The sequence below is a fragment of the Arachis duranensis genome, chromosome 8 (assembly GCF_000817695.3).
Source record: "Arachis duranensis cultivar V14167 chromosome 8, aradu.V14167.gnm2.J7QH, whole genome shotgun sequence".
In the NCBI taxonomy this organism is placed as follows: Eukaryota; Viridiplantae; Streptophyta; class Magnoliopsida; order Fabales; family Fabaceae; genus Arachis; species Arachis duranensis.
The window spans coordinates 8,909,446-8,930,806 of record NC_029779.3 but is presented as its reverse complement, the minus strand read 5'-3'; the positions used below and the strand labels follow the sequence as shown (position 1 = coordinate 8,930,806).

Genomic DNA, 21,361 nt, shown 5'->3' with positions numbered 1-21,361 from the left:
GACTGCTTTTATTTGTAGAGACATGACACTAAGATAGAAATACTGAGATACAAAATTTTGACAGAGAAAATATGGACAGAAATAATGTGTTCAGAGATATTAAATTAGTGTATTTTATGTCCATCCTGACAAAAAAGACACAGAGATACTGACAAAGAACACAACTTATTTTTTATTTTTTCTTTTATTATTTTTATTAATTTTTTATAATTATATTTTTTATTGTTATATTTTTCATCTCAAATTTTTTGAATAAAAAAATGAGAATAAATTGAATTTTCATCATTTATTCTAGTTTATCATTAAATAAAATATAAAAACATAAAATTTTATGTCTTTTTATCTATCAATCTTGTCCTATCCTATTTCTAGTGTCTTATTCTATTCTCTTAGGAAACAAAACCTTTTCTTAGAAACAAACACAGGGGAAGGGATTATAGAAGAGATAAAATTAGCGTTCATACTTCTATGCTGGTAGAATCTTTCATGAAGATTTGGAGCAGCTTTTTGTTGCTTAATTAACCATGCAAAGGTTTAGCCTTTGCACAAGTACTAACAATACATTAACGTACTCATCGCTCTTGTTTTCTTCCATAAGGAACCACATTAGTCAAGGTTCTCATAAATGTGCTCTTCTTCTGTATAAACAAACTCGCCGCGAAGGTCTCTATGATCCCAGCGTTGTCCCTTTGTTGTTCAAGGCTTGTGTTTCTCTCTCAATTCTTCACCACGTTAAGGCCTTGCATGCCGAGTCCATTAAAGCTGGTTCACATTGTGATGTGTTCATCGGAACAGCATTAGTAGGAACTTATTCAAAATGTGGTATCCTTGGGGACTCCCGCAAGGTGTTTGATACAATGCCTGACAGAAATGTTGTAACTTGGAATGCAATGATTGGTGGGTACTTGAGAGCTGGGGACAAAGAATCTGCCTCCTCAATGTTTGAGGCGATGCCGGAGAAGACTCCCGTGTCTTGGAGCCAGATGATTGATGGGTTTGCAAGGAACGGGGATACTGCTGCTGCTAGGAGGTTGTTCAATAAGGTTCCGGACGAGGCAAAGAACGTAGTGACGTGGACTGTGATGGTTGATGGGTATGCTAGGAATGGGGATATGGAAGCTGCCAGGGAGATCTTTGAACAGATGCCAATTAGGAACTGCTTTGTGTGGTCATCTATGATTTGTGGTTATTGCAAGAAGGGCATTGTCGAGGAGGCTGGGGTGATTTTCGAGCGCGTTCCAGAACGCAACGTGGAGATTTGGAATTCAATGATTGCTGGGCATGTCCAGAATGGATTTGGTGAAAAAGCACTGCAGCTTTTTGAGGAAATGAAGGGTGAAGGGTTTGAACCGGATGAATTCACTGTTGTTAGTGTTTTATCTGCATGTTCTCAGCTGGGACTCTTGGATGCCGGTAAGGAAATCCATAACATGATAAAGCAGAAAGGGATGAGGTTGAGTCCCTTTGTTGTGAGTGGATTGGTTGACATGTATGCAAAATGTGGGGACCTGGCCAATGCAAGGTTGGTATTTGAAGCATCAGAGTCCATTAAGAAGAACATCATCTGCTGGAACGCAATGATTTCAGGCTTTGCCATCAATGGAAAATTCCATGAAGTCCTTGAGTGTTTTGGCAGATTGGAGGAATCAAATATAAAGCCTGATTCAATCACCTGTCTCATTGTGCTCTCTGCTTGTGCTCATGGTGGTTTGGTAAATGAGGCTTTGGAAGTAGCAGCTAAAATGGAAAGATATGGAATTGAAATAGGAATTAGACATTATGGATGCATGGTTGATCTATTGGGAAGAGCAGGGAGGTTAAAGAAGGCTTATGACTTGATAAAGAGAATGCCAATGAAACCGAATGAAGCTGTTTTTGGGGCACTGCTTGGTGCATGCCGGATTCATTCAGACGTGCAAATGGCAGAACAAGTAATGAAATTAATCAGTGCAAGCACTGTTTCAAGTTCTGATTCTCTCAATGTGCTTCTGTTCAATACCTATGCAGCTTCTGAAAAATGGGAGAAATGTGAACAGATGAGGATCAGAGTAGATGAAAGAATTCAAAAGACACCTGGGTGCAGTTCATTCATCTTCAGTGCTTCGTCCATGTTCACTTGGACAAAGTAATATATTAAAAACAGAAGGATTTGATCTCTATCATAATTGTTTTATAACTTTGAGCTCCTTGACGAGATCACCATGGTTGCTACTTGCTACCCCAATTTTGGGATATTATCCCAATAGATCACTTTAATCACTGAAGATATTTGAGTTATGATTAGTGATCATTGATCAAGGTGGTGTTGAGGGCAAAAGACACACTGCTTTGAAGCCAAGGTGTAAACCAACAAGCTGGTTCAATGGAATCCAAGACTTTCTACAAAAGTGAAGAACTTAAATGCCTTTATAATGTCCTTCATTTATAAGTCACAATCACTAAAGTGTGTACCTAGAAGTTAGAATGGGGACTGCCAAGCAATGTCAAAATAAAGATAGACCATTGACCACCTCAGAATTGGTATGTTGAAGGTATACAGACTTTTCATACATGATTGCTCAAATTCGTTTCCCAATCAAAATAGTGGGAAAGAAAATATCTGCTGTTACTAAAATACATATACAGAAAGTGCACATTTATGATCTCTCATTCTCAAAAGCTCTCAATTGATAATTATACAACTCGAAAAGACTCAGCTATCTTCTTCAAATCGTTGTAGTGTCTCTTCCACTGAAGACCTGCAATGAGGACAACATTCTGTTATTTTCTGTTAACATTTTCAAGCATTTTTTCTTGTTTTTTTTATGCCTGTCCAGACTTGATGATGCAAGACTGCTTAGAAGAGAATAAATATACATACCACTGCCTGTTACACCAAACAAGTACAAGCGATTTCCTGCTGCAGTAGCAGTAATAAAAATATGAGGAGGCTCTAGCTCAAACTGGTAGTATGTTCTTCCATCGTGTTCTGCTACGTCTGAACTTAGAACCTTCCCCTCGACATTGTCCCCAATCATTTCCGGACCAAATGCATTGATGACTTTCTCTGGAGGTCCGATTTTTTCTATTGTAGCATCATCACCAAGATCTGTACACAGTCAACATTTTATTATTTACCATGAAGTTTCACTGCTGTTTTCATTTCAATCTTATTTTCAATCTCTTTAAAAATACAAAAAGAATCAAAGAAAACTCACTATCAGCAAATCTAAGAACAGGAGCAACAACGACAAACAGACGCCCTTGCTTAGAGTTTGCAAATCTCAAATCTATCTCAGTGCCACCAAGATCTGCTATTGATACTGGTACCTGTTAAGCATATGTAGTGACGATCACAAATATATATAGTGTAAGTAATGCTAGGAATGGCAATGGCCACCGTGGACTTGTGCAATTACTTGTAGATTTTTGTATGGGTCGCATTAAATAATTCAAGGATAATTAGTATGTCCTACAGAATATGTTTCTGTCCTGTGATTATCTTAAAAGTTCTTTCTTGCACTTTGAGGAATTTCTACCTCAAAACTTAATCAATAGTTCATATAACAGAAATCTTGCTGGATTGTTTTGCAGCTTTAAACAAAAGAATTAATTGATCATTACCTCTTCCCATTCCTCAGGTACTCGGAAAGCGTATGGTATAATCGGACTCCATCCAACACCATGTCCACCGGACTTATCATCCGGCCTGCGGTATGTCCTCCAACCTGTCTGATCAAACGCTTGTCCACATTATGTCATTGCCACTTGAAATCAATATCAGAACAGACATTTCGAACTCTAAATGGAAAATATTTAGAAACAAAAGTTGAGTAAGAAACATTGCAAGCTTCTAATTTCATAAATGGAGAAAAAGCTGAGGGTTTTTTCAATGAACACTGGGTAGCTTGATATAACTTTTGACACCTTTAAGATTATCAAGTATTAACTAGAGTTAGACCACATAACAAATCTTTTAAACCAACTCATAAATAGTTTTTTCTATCTTCGCTAGGATCTGAAGTTGAAGAAGAACAACGCTACAAAGAACAGCTTCATTCACACCACTGATACTACCAAGGACAAAGCATCCCCCATGTTTTCTCATAACAATACAGATGATTAAAACTTGCATCTATTGAATATGTTCCTAGTTTTTATCACTTGTGCAACAACCCCCCTTGGCATCATCACAATTCCTTTATCATAAGCTTCCATGTGAAATTTGAATGCTATTTCTAGTGGTTTATTATTCAACAATGAGTGGGAAAAGAACACTAATTAACTACAGAATCAAAACAATGAATGGTTATGTCTCCAAACAAGGATAAACTATGTTATTCCAAAACAACAAAGAAAACGAACCATTTTCGTCTGGCTCTGACAGGCCAGGGATTCTCCCTGCTAGAAGTGGAACATCTCTGGCTTTCTTCATTGGTCAAACAACTCCTCTTTGATACTGAATCAGCTGAAACTCTTTGAACTCCATTTTGTAATGGAGAGGGTTGTATATTCACTTGATGGTGGTTCCTCCAGGAAAGAAAACAGGTTGTGGACAAGGCTGTTGCCATGTCCACACAAGATTTTTATGGGATTGAAATGAACAATGGAATCGGTATGCTGAGGAACCCGAGAGAAAATCTTAGCAAGCGTGGAGAAAGATTAAGGCAGAATGCTGAGGTCTTAATATATATGGCTATGCATGGTTAGTTTGGTCAAAGTGCTCTAGACTTGTGTGGATACGGTTCTATTATAATTGTGGCAGTGAACTAGTGAAAGTGTGAAACTCCAATAGCTTGTTCACTTCCCTTTGCTAAAAAGTGCTAGAAGGTTGCGATTTCTGGACTCGGTGCCTCACACGTGTTGAGATGAGGTGTTTGGGGAATATTGATTTTTCTCTTCTGTGTATTTAAGGGGTTTTTTTTCCCCTATAGTAACAAATCATTACTAGGCCCTTAATAATTTAGATGAACAATTATTATTATACTTTTTAGTATTTTAAAAATAAAAAAATAAAAGTGACGTGTCATTTCAAAAAATTAATGTACAAAAATATTGCTTTGCGTTTAAATGGATAACTAAAGTTAGAAAATAATTTTAAAACGTATTTAAAATTAATGGCAAATAATATGTTTTGTGTTTAGATAACTTTTAAAAATGTGAAATTCTAATTCTCAATAAGATAAAGAAGTTCAATTTCCTCCTTTTTCTCTGACTCACTTCAAAATGCATTTAGATTAATTAACACTTAAAATTAATATATATTTCTTAATTAAATTTAATATATATATAGATTTTTACACGTAATTGCATAAAAGATACAATATAGGTTTATATGTTAATGCAATGTATATTAATTTTGACCATTTTTTGCAGAACAAGTTTTGTTCTAAACTATTTTATTTTGACGAATTTAAAAGTTAGCAAGTTAAATCATGATATTAGTGCAAATAATAGTTGTTAGCAATAATGACCATCTATCACTTTTAAAAGATAGTCCTGTATATATTTTTATTGTAAAATAATTTTATATGTACATTTAATTATATAATATTATATTAATAAAAATAATTTATTTTATATTAATTATATAAATAATTATCTAAAATAAATAAACATAATTATATGCTGTATAAATTATTATATGCATCGGTGCAATAAAATTAAATTTTAAATTTTTTATATTTAAATTCAAATAATATAACTTTTAAATTTATAGTTATGTTCAAATTAGTATTTTGTATAACAAATTATATATATTATTTCTTTCAAAAACGATAATTTATCTAATTATTACATTGATTATAATTTAAAAAATAAAAAAATTTATCCTATACATGACACACAAGGGTTGTTACACTTGTTTAAGATACTAATTTTGTTTACGTGGCGATAATACAGTAAAACTAGATTAAAACAGGGTATATAAAAGCGAAAATTTAAAATAATATTTAACTGCATTTGACGGCCTGGCAGTGTATATAAGTATCCCTCTGTTACCCCAAAATTTTTTATCTTTCATAAGGCTTTGTATCTCGCACAGCACCCACCATCACTTGCATCGCGCGAGAGAAACAAAGAAAGAAAAGGCAGAGAGAGCGTTCGCTAGGGTTTGTTCTTGCGCCATGAGTCACAGAGGAATGGACGACGATGATGAGGAGGAGTACGAGGAGGACGAGCAGGTAGCCGACTTCGATGAGGAGGCAGAGGAGGAAGAGGACGATAGGGGGCGCGGCAGCGGCGGCAGGAAGCGTCGGAGATCTGATTTCATCGATGATGATGCTGAGGAGGTGGATGAGGATGAGGAGGAGGAGGACGATGACGATGATTATGGGGGTGGTGGCGGCCGCAGGCGCCAGAATAGGAAAGCCTCTGCTTCTCATTTCTTCGATGACATAGCGGAGGTGGATTCAGATGGGGAAGAAGAAGAAGAGGAAGGGGAGGACGGTACGTTTATTTTTCTTCTGTTCATTTGCTTTTCTCTTTATTGTAATTCGATTATATTGGCAAATTCTATTAGATATGAAAGGGGGAAGAAATTAGGGTTGCAACTGGGGATTTAGGGTTTCATTTTTGTTCATCGTTTTGTTCTTCTTTGGAACTGGTTAAAATGGCGAGCATAGAGATTATTAGGAGGTTGCGATCGAGTTGAAGAGGACGTCAATTAGGATTGGGGTTTGTGTGGTTAAAAATCAATTTCTTGCCGGCGGAGCTGCTGTTGGGTAGTCCTTAAGCTGCTGACTATGTATATGCTATGCACATGAGTGTTATTCTGATGAATTGGATGAACAGGTTCTGTGTACTTGAGTATGTCGTTGGTCAGATAGGATTGGTTTTGCACGGAGATTTGTCAATTGTACGATGCTGTTTAGGTTTGATCAAACTTAGATGGATCTCTGTTACCAGTATGTTCTGACTGTTCCTGATTTCCCTTCATTTTATTTCCCATTGCTACGGAGGATTGATATGTATGTTTACAGTTATGGTGACTTGGTAGTTAAGTTTTTATTGATTTGGAGTTTGGAAAACTTCCCTTTGTTGGAATGAGCTTTCTCAAACTGAAACATGAATTATGTTGTAGCCTGCCAGTGATGAATTATGCAGACATTGCTGAAAATCAATTTCGTTAGACCTGGTTTTATATTTGATATTTGATCTTTCTGTAGCCCTTTACTTTATATCTGACTTGTTTTGTGTCAGAAACATGAACTATAATATATGGAGGGGCCAGGGTTCTCCAAAACCACTAATAGTTTCAAAGACATGGACATAACTGTACTTGTATATTTTACTTATAACCATGACGAGCTCAAGAGTAGGCAATAGGCTCTATATATTTGTCTCTTCTATTTGTCTGAATCCCAGTGTTCTATTTTACATTTCCCCCTCAATATGACTGATGTTACATAGTGAATGAGATCGTAGAGTTTTCACAAATACATTCATTTAGGGTCTGTTTGCTTCAGGTAAATCGGTGCTAATAAATAACTTCTCATGTATTTGGATAAATTATTTAAATAATTAAGCTGCAAAAAAAAAAAAATCCAGTTTCATATTTTTAATAAATTTGAAAAGAGTGACTTGTGAGAAAATCTGTTTAGCTTTTCAATCATATAAAAAAGATATAAGTTCATAATCACTCATTTCCTATCCTAAAGCTGTAACAAATGCACTTTCATAGTGTATGAAGTGCTATAAATCTTATCTATGCCTTTTCTGAATGGATGAATTCTGGTAAGATTTGAATTTTTTGCGTGTATAAGCTACCTTGCATAGTTACGTCAAATATCTTAATTAGCTAACAATAATCTGACGTTGCAGATTTCTTTGTTGATAATGGAAATGATATTCCTGAGGACAATGTCAGTAGGAGCAGACTTCATAGGCCTTTGCATGAGCAAGATAATGAAGATTTTGAAGCTTTAGAAAGACACATCCAGGAAAGATATGCAAGGCGTGTGGAATCTTTTGATGAAGAGGCTACAGATGTAGAACAGCAAGCTCTTTTGCCATCTGTTAGAGATCCAAAGCTGTGGATGGTGAAATGTCAGGTATGACCCAACTGATTTTGTGATAATCTTTTGCAAAGATATAGAAGCATGTTATATATTCTTCTGTTGATGTTCATTAGATTGGTCATGAGAGAGAGACAGCTGTTTGCCTTATGCAAAAGTATATAGATAAGGGGGCTGAATTGCAAATCAGGTCAGCTATTGCCCTTGATCATCTTAAAAACTATATTTATGTGGAAGCAGATAAAGAGGCCCACGTGAGAGAGGTAATGTCATGTGAAACATGTTTTAGTTACTGATCATGTGTATCGTTATCAACAATATTCTGTACCTTCTTCATAGTTTTCATATTTTTTAGGCTATTAAGGGTTTAAGGAACATATATGGGGCGTCAAAAATAACACTAGTTCCAATAAGAGAAATGACGGATGTGCTGTCAGTTGAAAGCAAAGCAATTGATCTTGCCAGAGATACTTGGGTCAGAATGAAGATTGGCACATATAAAGGGGACCTTGCCAAGGTATGCATCATATTCTAGGCAAATTATTCATACTACCGTTTTGGCTGCTATATTCACTATCAAACTATATCTTCTGTAGGTAGTTGATGTTGATAATGTGAGGCAGAGGGTTACGGTGAAACTGATTCCAAGGATAGACTTGCAGGCGCTTGCAAATAAACTGGTATGAAATGCTTAAATGTCTTATTAAATTCTTAGTTTCCATATTGGAGTCGTACCAACTTGAGTCTCTTGTTGTGAAAATGATGTATCATGCAGGAAGGTAGAGAAGTTGTGAAAAAGAAGGCGTTTGTCCCTCCTCCTCGTTTTTTAAATGTTGATGAAGCTAGGTAACTCGTGATTATCTCCTCTATAAGTGAATGTCTTCTGTTTCCTGGGAATTTTCTCCTTCCTAGTCTTATAGATGTTCAATCTGGAGAGTAAATAAGTCAGAGGGTAGTCCAATAACTAGTTAGAAATGACAAAGTGATTAGCAAAATCTATTCACAAAACCACTGGAAAAAAAAGTTAGCTTTAATAGATCATCCATAGGCATGCTTTGTTGATAGGACATGATATCATTGACTGATCCATGTGTCCAATCCCTTCTCATTGTACTAGGTTTGATAGTGGTGGTTGTTCCTGTTCTTCTTCCTGGTCTGATAGACTGTGTGTTTTATACAGGGAACTGCATATTCGTGTCGAGCATAGACGTGATGCCTATGGGGAAAGATTTGATGCAATTGGAGGAATGATGTTTAAGGATGGATTCTTGTACAAAACTGTATCAATAAAATCCATTAATGCTCTAAACGTCAAACCTACTTTGAATGAACTTGAAAATTTTCGAAAACCTGGTGAGAGTGGTGACAGCGATGTAGCAAGTCTGTCAACTTTGTTCGCTAACAGAAAGAAAGGCCATTTTATGAAAGGTGATGCTGTAATTGTTGTGAAGGGTGATTTGAAGAAGTTGAAGGGGTGGGTGGAGAAAGTAGATGAAGATAATGTTCATATAAGACCAGAATTGAAGGGTCTTCCTGTAAGTATAAATTTTTAATTGGCTAGTTTCTTTCCGAAATGTGCTTTTTTTCCCCAAGGTTTTGTAATGAATTATTTCCATGATGATTTAGTTACCTTTTATTCCACCAGAAAACCCTTGCTGTAAATGAAAGGGAACTTTGTAAATATTTTGAACCTGGAAACCACGTTAAGGTTGTTACTGGTGCTCAAGAGGGTGCTACCGGCATGGTTGTGAAGGTGGAACAGCATGTATTGATTCTATTATCCGACACAACAAAAGAACATGTGAGCTCAATGGTCCCTACATAAAGTTGATCTAGGGTTTGTGAATTTTTGCTTTTATATGTAGCGCAAAAGTGACATGGAAATGTCCTCTCTTCAGATCCGTGTGTTTGCAGATGATGTTGTGGAGAGTTCTGAAGTGACCACTGGAATTACAAAAATTGGGGACTATGAACTTCGTGATCTTGTATTGTTAGAGTAAGTCGTTTGTTGATCTTGAGATTATCTTAAATTCTTGCCTGTATATCATGGTTCACACTTCTCTCACTTTTAACTATGCATGTGCAGTAATATGGACTTTGGTGTAATAGTTCGTGTAGAAAGCGAGGCATTTCAGGTTACTTTCTTACTTTGAGCCAATACTTTAGTACATTTTTTATTCATTTAAAATGAATTTTTTATTATTATATTAACATCATCATGTGTTACATTTTTATAGGTTCTTAAGGGGACTGCAGACAGGCCTGAAGTTGCACTTGTTAAATTAAGAGAGATTAAATGCAAGGTAGAGAAGAAAATAAATGCGCAGGATAAGCATAAGAATACAATCTCAGTAAAGGATGTTGTGCGAGTTGTCGAAGGTCCTTGCCATGTAAGATTCTATAACTTATGCCTTATTTCTTTCTTTAGAGTTCTTGTTCAGATGATCAGCTTTCTTGATTCTTTTGAAGGGAAAATCTGGTCCTGTGGAGCACATATATAGGGGGTTCTTGTTCATCTATGATCGCCATCATCTTGAACATGCAGGCTTTATATGTGCTAGGGCTTGCTCGTGTTTGGTCGTTGGAGGTTCACGTTCGAGTGGTGACAGAAACGTAGCCAGTTCTTCATCCTTTATTTAGTTTAATTTTTTAATTTTTAAATTATGCATTTTGGTTTTTTAGTTTGATTCATGCAAATATGTCTTGGTTAAGTTGTTCCATGTCTTCTCAGGGTGATGCCTACTCGAGATTCCCTGGCCTTAGAACTCCACCTCGTATTCCCCAGTCCCCGAGAAGGTTTTCACGAGGAGGGCCTCCAATTGATTGTATGTTAAATCTTTTATTTTTTAATTTTCAGATGTACTGGAATATTGAGTTGAAGTACCATTTTGATGCTTCTTTTGATGAGAGAGATTTGATGTTGATTTCTTTTAATGTGATTTAGCTTGAGGAAGGCACAGGGGTGGAACAGGACACGATGGTTTGGCTGGTGCAACGGTCAAAGTACGCCAGGGTGCTTATAAAGGTTATTGTGGACGTGTAATAGAAGTTAAAGGCACAACAGTTCGGGTTGAATTGGAGTCCCAAATGAAGGTTGTGACGGGTAGGTTGCCTAGTCTATTTTGAAAACACCTGCAATGCTTGTATTTTTATGCGGTGTGTTTCTCTAACTTATCTGACTTGTGTTTGCTGCAGTTGATCGCAACCATATATCGGATAATGTAGCTGTAACCCCACAGCGGTAAGTTGCATGCATGTATTCTTAACAATTTGTTAACTGCATTCAACAGAGGATACTTACCCATTTGACCATGTCTTTAACCAGTGAAACTCGATATTCGATTGGATGTGAAACCCCAATGCATCCTTCTCGAACTCCCCTACATCCATATATGACCCCTATGAGAGATCCTGGAGGTTCGTTTAATCTATTTTATGACACTAGAGGCATTCGTATTTGATTAACTGATTAACATAACTGCTAATAATGTTCACTGAACTGCTATTTGTAGCAACTCCTATACATGATGGAATGAGGACACCAAGGCGTGACCGGGCATGGAATCCTTATACCCCAATGAGTCCAACAAGGTTTGCATTATTGTCATCCTTCCGATGTGACATAGTGTATATTGCTTTTTTTGTAATTTGTCCATTCCTATTTTATTCTGAATATATATATTATCGTTAACCTTTATGCAAGTCTCATGATATCTCTTATGCTAAAGAGTGGTTGGAAAGCTTTGCTCTTCTGACATGTTTGGGCATCCAGTTATAGGTTTAAAGAAATGGGGGAATTATTTGCAAAATCAAAGGGGGGAAATGATGGCCCATTTCTCTCTCCTATTGTTGTGTCTTCAATTTCCAGCTGATACCTGCCTCCTGTTATGTTTTTTCTCCCTATCAACAACCCTGTTGAATGACCTACATTTCCCCAACTTCTCGTCAATCTTTACTTGAGGCTTGTTACATGCCATCTTCCAACAAGCTCAGCACTCCTCCCTCTTATTTACAGACTATGGGCTTATTGGTTTGGCATGTGTTATTTGATGGATTGCTTCTTTTATCTAGGTTCTTCAATTTTGTAATATATTTCAATGTCCAAAACATAAAACTATAGTTTAAGAGGGTTATAAGAAGCACTTCTAGTTTATAGTGACTGTTAAGTACTGTTAAGTACTATCATATTATGCATTCTGATGGTGAAAACTAATCAGGGACTGGGAAGATGGAAATCCAGGCTCATGGGGAACCAGCCCACAGTCCCAGGTCAAAACAGTTCCTTAACTTTTAATATGCCTTGGAACTTGTTTGGCATGAACAAAAAATCTTATTTTCTCTTTTTGCTTTGACGTTTTCAGGCAGGAAGCTCACCTTCACGGCTATATGAAGCCCCCACTCCTGGTGCTGGTTGGGGTAGCACTCCTGGCGGAAACTATAATGAGGCTGGAACACCGCATGACTCATACGGTAGTACTTTTTTACTTTTCTCCATGATATCAAATATTTAGTATTTTAATACTAATATCCCATCTTGGGGGTGGGATTGTTTTGCAGTAAATGTTGCAAGCCCATATTTACCATCAACACCTGGTGGGCAGCCTATGACGCCAAATTCCGCTATGTATCTTCCTAGCACAGTTTTAGGTAGCTATCTGTTCTGTAATTAACATATTGCACATAGTTTTACTCTCTGTGTTGGTGTTATTACACGCATCTATGGTATACCAAATTCTCATCAAGTCATCATACTTTAGGCGGCAAGTAATGATTATTAACAAACATGCTCTCTGTTAGATTCATTCATGTGATTGATATTTTTTGTCACTTATTTGGTTAACTTATCAGTAAGATTTCAATTGGTAGTGTGTATCTTTGTTTGTCAGGTTGTCAATTTGATGGTTTGATTTTGTTGTAGGTGGGGACAATGAGGGGCCATGGTTTATGCCAGACATATTAGTTAATGTACACAGGCCAGGTGAAGAATCTGTTGGAGTTATAAGAGAGGTTCTTCCGGTATGTGATCCTAGAAGCTTTGGTTTTATACACGTTTTTGTTTGTTGCTTTCGAATTTGTATACATGGTTTTTTAGTCGACCTTTGTATTTGACCGATTATTGTTTTGAATTTTAGTTATACGTGCGGTATTTAACCTTCCTAGTTAATGGAACTGTATTCATTTGGCCTGATTATACTGTTAATGGACATTGTAATTATGCGTTTGTTCAGGATGGGTCTTGCAAGGTAGCGCTTGGCTCAAGTGGAAATGGTGAAACGATAACTGCCCTTCCCAATGAAATGGAGGCCGTGGTGCCAAGGAAATCAGACAAAATAAAGATAATGGGTGGAGCATTGAGGGGGTCTACAGGCAAGTTGATTGGTGTAGATGGTACTGATGGTATTGTAAAGGTAGATGACACATTGGAAGTCAAGATTTTAGACCTAGTTATTTTGGCTAAATTAGCTCAACCATGATTAGGCTTGTCTTAGGAAAAAAATTTACTTAAATGCACAAGCTTTTCGTCCTTCATACGTCTCTTATGCTCTCCTCCGTTTTTGTCCTTCCGAAGTTGGTTAATTTAAGTTTTGCTGCATATTATTAGTAATACACTCTCTTTAACTAATGAACCAATTATATTTTAACGGTCCGGCCATTTTTTTCACCCAAAATCTGAACCAATCCGACTCGATTAGACGGCGCTAACAGAGGATGGTATATGGCACACACATCGCACAAATTTATCCGTCATCCTTGCATCTTAAATATCACCCAATCAATCCCTGGCTTGGGTTAAGCTTTTGTCCCAATGCAATTTCTTTTGTTTTCAAAGAACACGGATAGTGAACACATGAAACATTGCGCTTTCTACATGTGTAGACATGGCGTGGTTGCTAGCAGCTTGTGATACGTGTGTGAGTTGGGGGACAATATGATATGTTGTATTATTGGTCTCCTTTTATGTTTGAGTCTGCTAACACGATGTGATATAAAAATGTTGTTAGCTTCCGGGATTAAAATGAGAAAAAGCTGGTGAAGGAACTAGTTTGGTGTATAATATTCAGTTTTAGGGATTAAAATAAGTCACGAAGGATTAATTTAGTATATTCAAAATGATGATATGATCGATTACAGGTGAGTGAATAACATTGTGACACGTGACACAAATTGACACATGGTTAAATAACAGTGACATGTGGCATAATTATTTACATTAGTATGCTACGTGTTACTAGTCAACTCATTATCATACTATTATACGTGACCAAATTATAGAGTGACATGTGTCACTAGCAGTCTACATCATGGGTCAAGGATTAACGTGGTGCATTTTTGTCGATCTCTGTGTAATTGAAATTTCAAGAACGATTTTAATGCATAACACCAATTTCATGGACTATTTTAGAGTTTAACTCGTTAATATACAGAAAATGAAATGCATAAATTATATAATTATATAAATTTTAAAAAGTATCAATAATCTATTATAGAGTATAAATATTTCAAAATTTATACATAAATTACTATATAACGTAGAAATGTATGTGAAAATTGATTACTATTATATATTTCATATATTTCTATAATATGTAGATATTTATGTAAAAACTGAATACTATTATAAACTATTAGAGGATGTAATATTTTTTGTTTTATTTTTTTTTTCGCTCCACTATCTTATAGTACCTCGTTGATTTAATATCTATGTATCATTTTACGATGTTTTTATTAAAATAAATAGACTAAAAAAATTTTAATCATTTAAATTGAATAAATTAAATTTTCGGTACGATAAGAATTCAATTTGAGTTTGAAAACCATCATCATTATTATATTATTATACTAAATGAGAGAGGAGTGCATAATAATATTTTATAATTATTTTTATAATTTAATAATTTTATATTTTAAAATTAAAACAAATATGTATATAAATTTTTTAATATATTAAAATTTTATTGCACAATAATTATTGTTACAAAATATTTTTTTGGTATGTATTTATATGTTTTTTATTAAAAAGCAAAAGTCTAAACTTGTCTTTTTCTTTTAAATTTTAGATTGATTTTTTTAAATTATATTTTTAAGTTCACTAATGTTTAGTCCGTTAATAAACTTTTCATGTTTCTTTATTCCAATGTTCACTACCATAACAAATTGAGTTTTTCCTACTCATTCCAAAAATATAAAAATCCCAAACAAAACTAGGCCCAACTTTATCTCACACTAATTAGCTACCGTTAATATCTTGTGCCAAAAAAAGTTATCTTAATGTAATTAGTAATTAGTTAATTACAGAAGCTAACAACATTTTTATATCATATCATATTAGGAGCAGACTCAAACATGAGAAAAGATCAATACTGCAATATGTCATATCTATCTTCCAACTCATACACGTGTCACAAATAGTTACCAACCACGCCATGTCTACACATGTAGAAAGCACAACACCTCCTACACCAGAGATTTTGCCTTACTAATTTATTAGTCGTGATGACCAAACAAGAAGGGATTCCCAAAAAGAGAACAAAACAAAAAAAGGATAAGAGATACAAAATGTTAAAAGTAGAAACCAAAACAATAGCGGGGAACGAAGAATTTGCTACTATCATAGTATATTTACCAAAAAATATTGACTTTTTTGTTAACTTTTGATCTTTTTATAAAAAATATTTGTTCTATAATACTTTCATTTAATACGTAGCGTATGTTTTCATATGTTAAAAAACTGAAAAATTTTAGTATATGTATTTCCAACAAAATAAGGATATACTTGTTGAGAGATAGAGATTGAAAGATAAAAATAGAGAGACTGAAATTTAGAGATCGAGATTGAAATAAATTTTAGTATTCTGTTTGGTGTAAAGTGAGAGATAGAAATTAAAATAAGAATGAAGTTTTAATTAATTTGTATAAAGAGTAAAATTGGAATTAATTAATTAAAATGAGAGTATTTTAGGTATAAAATATTATTAAAGTTTTAGTTTCCAGCGACGCGTTGTTCACGCGGCCGCGTCGCGGAGCAACTCCTCAAATCACGTGTACGCGTCGGTTACGCATACGCGTCGCCATGGATACTTCCAGATCACGCGTACGCGTGAGGCACGTGTGCGCGTCGCTCCTCGCAGCCATCTCCTTTGATTCTTGTGCTGTAGAAACTCCATCAAATTCTGCCGAATGCTACCTGAAATAAATAAAATTGCACAAAACTCAAAATAGCATCCATAGTGGCTAAAATAGAATTAATTCTTAATTAAACTCAACAATTTAAGTACAAATTCACTAGGAAAAGATAGACAAGATGCTCACGCATTACAGTCTCCAAAAATTTCAGTTTCCTGTGTCTCTATTTTTTAGAAGTACTGAAATATTGAAATTTTAGAGACAGAGACAAAAATTTTAGTACTAATCTTTGAGCCAACAAACATAATACTGAATTTCAGTTTCCTAATTTCTGTTCCAATACCTCAAAACAAACGCTACCTAAAAAACTGAAATTTTTGGAGATAAAAATTAAAATTTTAATATTTTTTAAAAATATTCTCATTTAATTTTTTAAATTTTAAATTTATTTTTCAATCTCTATTTATTTTAAATTAAATATAATATTAAAACATAACTTAATCAAATATATTTTATACTGAATATAATATAAAAATTTAATTTATTCTTTATTTTTCGGTCATTATCTCCTGATCTCTCTCTCAACTTTTGTCTCACTTGCAGACGGAGTCTAATATACTTCCTAATTCTTGCCGACTGCAGTGATCATGAATGCAAATTGCTTTATAGGAACAGAGGTTTTAAAATAGAATATGCTAATCAGTTATCAAGTTGATCAATTACAGCTGCTCCCTGGTTGATGGTTCGTTTTGGATTATTGTCTGTCATACTAAAGTCTAAAACAATTGGTCGGTTCATAATAAAATAATAAACAAATATATACATGAAGCACATAAATGAACAAATATATATATTTTTTCCTGGTAGTCTAGTTTGATGAAAATATATTAATTATCTACCATCATCTATTAATTAGCATTAAGTTATATATTTTATTTGTTTTAGCTACCAAATAATATATATTTTAGGTTAATAAATTTTATTATAAAATATTAATTATTCACTATTTCTTTTATTGTCTAAATTTTTTTTAATATGATTGGTTGATGGATGAATTCCAAAAACAGATTATTAGGAGTGATTTATTGCAATAGCCAATATGGGAAAAAAATAAAAATTTTCAAAGAGATTTTTTTAAATTAACAATTCGAAGAGCGAATTTTAAATTTTCTTTTTGGTTTTTAAAAAACTGATTTTGCTAATGTGAATGGTATTTTTTTATTTTTCAAAATATAATGTCAGAATGAATTTTTTTAATTTTTAACTCTTTTCATTTTTTAACAACAATTGGCAAAAATAAAATGGTATAATAAATTTCTCATCTTGATAAATTCTTAAGTCAATCTATTTGTTGAGTTTGAGAAAAACAACAATAATAATTTGACAATGATTGACATTATAGTCTTGGGTTGAAAGTCTAAAAAATGTTTGTAATATGTGTGTTACTTCTCTCTTAGGTTAAAAGCTCAAAAACTGTTTGTAATATGTGTGTTATTCCTCTCTTCTTATTTTTACTCACGTGACCACATGAATAACCTTATATCAAGGTTAACAAGTTTTAAAAATAAGCAAAAAAAAAAATTCAGTTTAGGATTCCATCAAAATGTAAAAGATAATCAATAAATCCAAACAACAACAAAAAAAGGTGGAAGAAAAATAAAATGTTAGTGTTAAAAATAAAAATCAAATAAAAGGTTAAATCAAAAGAAAAATTAGAATAGTATTTTTATTTTTGTGTTACTATTTTAGTTGGTTGAAACTGCCTTCCTCCTATATGTATTATTTGGATAAGATGAAGAAAATGAAAGTTGTGTATCTCTGTTGTAAATTACAAGTCAAAAATAAAACTTGAGTTAAAGAATGGATCAATGGTTCAGATTGTTGAAGCTAAAAAAAAGAAAGGAAGAAAAGCAGTTAGGTGAGGATTCAAGCCAACTCTAATTACTGTTATTGTCTCATCTCTTCTCTGTGTTTTTGCTATGAATTTTGGGAAAGAAGAACAAAGTCAAAGGTGTTCAACCAACTCAAATTTTGGAAAAGGGTAAATAGCTAGAAATTGAAGCAAGGAGAATGAGCACACTATTTAGGTCTCATAGCTTTTGAACTTAACATTCTTTTCCTTCATGGTTTTTCATTAAATTTTCTGTTCTTCAGTTCTTATCTTTCTTTGTTTCTTATCAATGAAAAACGACATTAAGTGAGGTATCAATAAAAGTTACTAGGAGAAAAAGTAAATAGAATATTCGTAGAGAAAAACCAAAAAATTATTTCAATCTCTTTTGTTTGTATTTCTGCTTTGTATTCATGATCTTAAGAGAATTCCTTTATTAAGTTGAGTGAGCACTTAGTGGTTGAAAGTTTAGGAAATGAACCTAGTCAAATTAAGTTTGGGTAGAAGTTTATTGGTTTGTCCCGGATAGGATTGGATAAAATACTAGAAAATTGATAAATTGTAATCTTTGTGAAAGATAGTGAAAATTTTACTACAGTTGTGATGGAGACTGAATGTAGACCACATTGAACAAGATGGTTGAATCAGAATATATGGCTGTGTCATTTTCTCTTTTTTATTTTGTTTCTGTTTTTCATTCGATATGAGACAAAATGAAATTGTCTCCTATTTAATCTATCTCACAGAAATTACAGTAACTTAGAATATCCAAAAGTAAAGAATTTGCTATTTTCTTGATCAATCGTGAAGACACGAAACAAAATTGTCTCCTGTATTATTAACTTGGAAGACTCAACTGCAACTCAATTTTGAATCCAGCTTAAAGTTAAAGTGAACGAATTTAAAAGAGGCTATAGATTTAATCCTCATTTTTTAAGTCATTGATAACCTTTAGTATTCATATAAATAATATAAGGTTACAAGTTATATATTGTTGTTTTTATATAGTTAATATTTAAAAATTGTTAAATAATTTAATAAATTTAATTAAATTATTATATAATTATTTTTAACTACTAATTTTATGTAAAGATTATTACATGTGTTCACGTTACAGTTTCTTTAATGAATGGTCGTATTGAAATGGTGGTAAATTCTATAATGTCTTTATTATGATATTTAAATTGCTTAACTTACTTTTTAAGATAAAAAATAAAATATTTAAAATAAAAAATAAATTATTTAAAATTTATTAAATATTATTTTTTTATCTATTTTAATAACTTAGACACAATATTAAAGACACTAGCATTTACCCGAAATGATAGTGGGTGAAATGTGAAATAAATCTTTGGTCTTTTCCTTCATTCTTACAATTTTATTCTTTTATTTGATTTCGTCTTACTCTTTGTCGGTTTTCTCTTGGTTAACCATGTACCAAATTGAGTTTGACCAAACAAAGAGGCATGATCATCTCCAAATAAATTATAGTGTAATATCTCAACTAGGTCTCTTAAAATTTGGTGGTCCGACAGATAGGTTAAACCGATTAATACAATACCCACTCTCCTAAGTAGAGATTATAAGTGTGACGTGTCAGGTAAAGCAACACGCACGCTCAAAACACATTAACTCCTGGACACATGGTTAAAACGACGTCATTTTGGGACAACGCCAAACGACACCGTTTTGAGGAGATAGATACATCTCCACCTTTGTTTCTTGATTTTCAAAACTTCGACATTTTAAAATCAAATATGTCTCTTAAAATTTTTATTATAAGTCAAAAAGGTCCCTGAATTTATAGTATATATGTCAAATTGGTCCCCTCGAATTAAGCAACTAGAACCAGAATTAGAATGAAATCAAACAACTAGAATTTGTCAGTATCTTCATTTAGCATCTTATTCTTTTGCAGAATCTTAATCTCTTTATTTTCATGAATTGGGTAAATACCATATTTCAAGTTAGTAGAAGTGAGATTATACTAATACATTGTCTTGTGGTCAAGTGGTCATGGTAACCTAAGTCCAAAAAAAAAAATTTATAGGTAAAAGAAATAGATCAAATCAATGTCCATTGGGAGAAATTTTTTGACTTTCTTTATTGATGTACACAAGTACTCCTTTGTTATCTCTAACAAAACTTTCAACATGGTAAAATACAGGGACTATGTCTTCGCTCATCTAAATACCAAAAGTCCAAAACATAAAATTCTGTCACAAGTTAACCAAGCAACTAATATAATACAACATCACAACAGAATAAAAATTTTAAACACTTACATTATTTTTGTTATTATCAAATATCTATCCGTTACCACTTCACAACTCTCACTTAAACTACACTTACAACATACTGTCTTTGATCTACCCTAATATGATATACACGTTCATCATATTTCACGTCAATTAAATGTAGCAAAAACTAACTTAACTTACTTCGAACAATGGTGATATGCACGACACACTACCACCAAGCAATCCTTGTATACACCGCCAAAGTACCATTATGAACTTGGATAAACGTTAATGGAGGTGAAGAATATGAAAGGTTAGCTCGTAAAACTTAGGTGAAGGTTTGAGATACATGTAATTTTACAAAGAGAAAGGGAGATGAAAAGTTTTTTTTTATACAAGGTACCCACTTAAATTCAAGGACCTTTTTTACTTATAATAAAAATTTTAGGGGACCTATTTGATTTTAAAACGTCGAAATTTTGAGAGTAAAAAAACAAAAGTAGAGCTGTATCTGTCCCCTCAAAACAGCGTTGTTTGACTTTGTCCCAAAATGATGTCGTTTTAACCACGTGTCAAGAGATTAATGTGTCCTAAACTTGACACTTGTTGTTTTACCTGATATGTCACACCTATAACCTCCATGTAGAAGAGAGAATTCATGTTAACTGATTTAACCTATCTTAAGAATCTATACAGCATATATCTAATAATTTTAAAAATCCATGACCTAATTAATTTTTTTGAAAAACAAATCTATCGAACCGTGAAATCATTAAAGATTTATTTTTAGATATTACTGTAAATTATAATAAGGACGAGCATTAAACCGCTAAAATGGTCCCATAAAAATACTTGTATTAATGTATTATTTGTATATATAACACGTATTTGTATATTATAAAACAAAAGTACTAATAAAATGCTCACATATGATGAATATAAAAAATTTTAAAAATGAGTTTTTTAAAATATTCACAATATAAAATACTTTATATATTTATCTAATTTACATTCGTTTTTTAAATGACAATTTATATAATTAATACAAAAAATAATTTTTTTAGTAACAAAATGTTATATAAAATATAACATATAAAATTATTTTATATTTA

At 33.3% G+C, this 21,361-nt stretch overlaps 3 protein-coding genes across 3 annotated transcripts; 2 read left to right on the top strand and 1 right to left on the bottom strand.

Moving 5' to 3' along the window:
* The first annotated feature begins 456 nt into the window (after positions 1 to 456).
* LOC107460618 (pentatricopeptide repeat-containing protein At3g21470) lies at positions 457 to 2,359 on the top strand. The gene has a single exon (XM_016079003.3). It carries the CDS (start codon positions 525 to 527, stop codon positions 2,127 to 2,129), a length of 1,605 nt encoding a protein of 534 aa, XP_015934489.1. The 5' UTR covers positions 457 to 524; the 3' UTR covers positions 2,130 to 2,359.
* A 122-nt stretch (positions 2,360 to 2,481) lies between these two features.
* LOC107460545 (psbP domain-containing protein 4, chloroplastic) lies at positions 2,482 to 4,414 on the bottom strand. The gene is made up of 5 exons (XM_016078918.3): positions 4,345 to 4,414; positions 3,604 to 3,707; positions 3,198 to 3,309; positions 2,861 to 3,088; positions 2,482 to 2,738 (listed from the first exon to the last, which is right to left on the bottom strand). Exons 1-5 carry the CDS (start codon positions 4,412 to 4,414, stop codon positions 2,674 to 2,676), a joined length of 579 nt encoding a protein of 192 aa, XP_015934404.1. The 3' UTR covers positions 2,482 to 2,673.
* Positions 4,415 to 6,009: 1,595 nt separating this feature from the next.
* Positions 6,010 to 13,523, top strand: LOC107460596 (putative transcription elongation factor SPT5 homolog 1). The gene is given in 22 exon segments (XM_021128700.2): positions 6,010 to 6,426; positions 7,801 to 8,030; positions 8,111 to 8,257; positions 8,350 to 8,511; positions 8,591 to 8,674; positions 8,770 to 8,840; positions 9,175 to 9,529; positions 9,640 to 9,795; positions 9,893 to 9,990; positions 10,081 to 10,129; positions 10,232 to 10,384; positions 10,464 to 10,607; positions 10,726 to 10,819; positions 10,939 to 11,097; positions 11,190 to 11,235; positions 11,320 to 11,411; positions 11,507 to 11,585; positions 12,212 to 12,263; positions 12,356 to 12,464; positions 12,552 to 12,641; positions 12,913 to 13,010; positions 13,223 to 13,523. Coding segments are annotated over 22 exon segments (3,036 nt in total). The 5' UTR covers positions 6,010 to 6,104; the 3' UTR covers positions 13,469 to 13,523.
* The last annotated feature ends 7,838 nt before the right edge of the window (positions 13,524 to 21,361 follow it).

What these genes read in the sequence shown, in the direction of transcription:
- LOC107460618 (XM_016079003.3), top strand. Translation starts at nt 525, where the DNA reads ATGCAAAGGTTTAGCCTTTGCACAAGTACTAACAATACATTAACGTAC.
- LOC107460545 (XM_016078918.3), bottom strand. Translation starts at nt 4,414, where the DNA reads ATGAAGAAAGCCAGAGATGTTCCACTTCTAGCAGGGAGAATCCCTGGC. An exon ending in GTCAGAGCCAGACGAAAATG is followed by an intron (nt 3,708 to 4,344) that starts GTTCGTTTTCTT and finishes TTGATCAGACAG; the next exon opens with GTTGGAGGACATACCGCAGG. An exon ending in GTTTGGTGTAACAGGCAGTG is followed by an intron (nt 2,739 to 2,860) that starts GTATGTATATTT and finishes TCCTCATTGCAG; the next exon opens with GTCTTCAGTGGAAGAGACAC.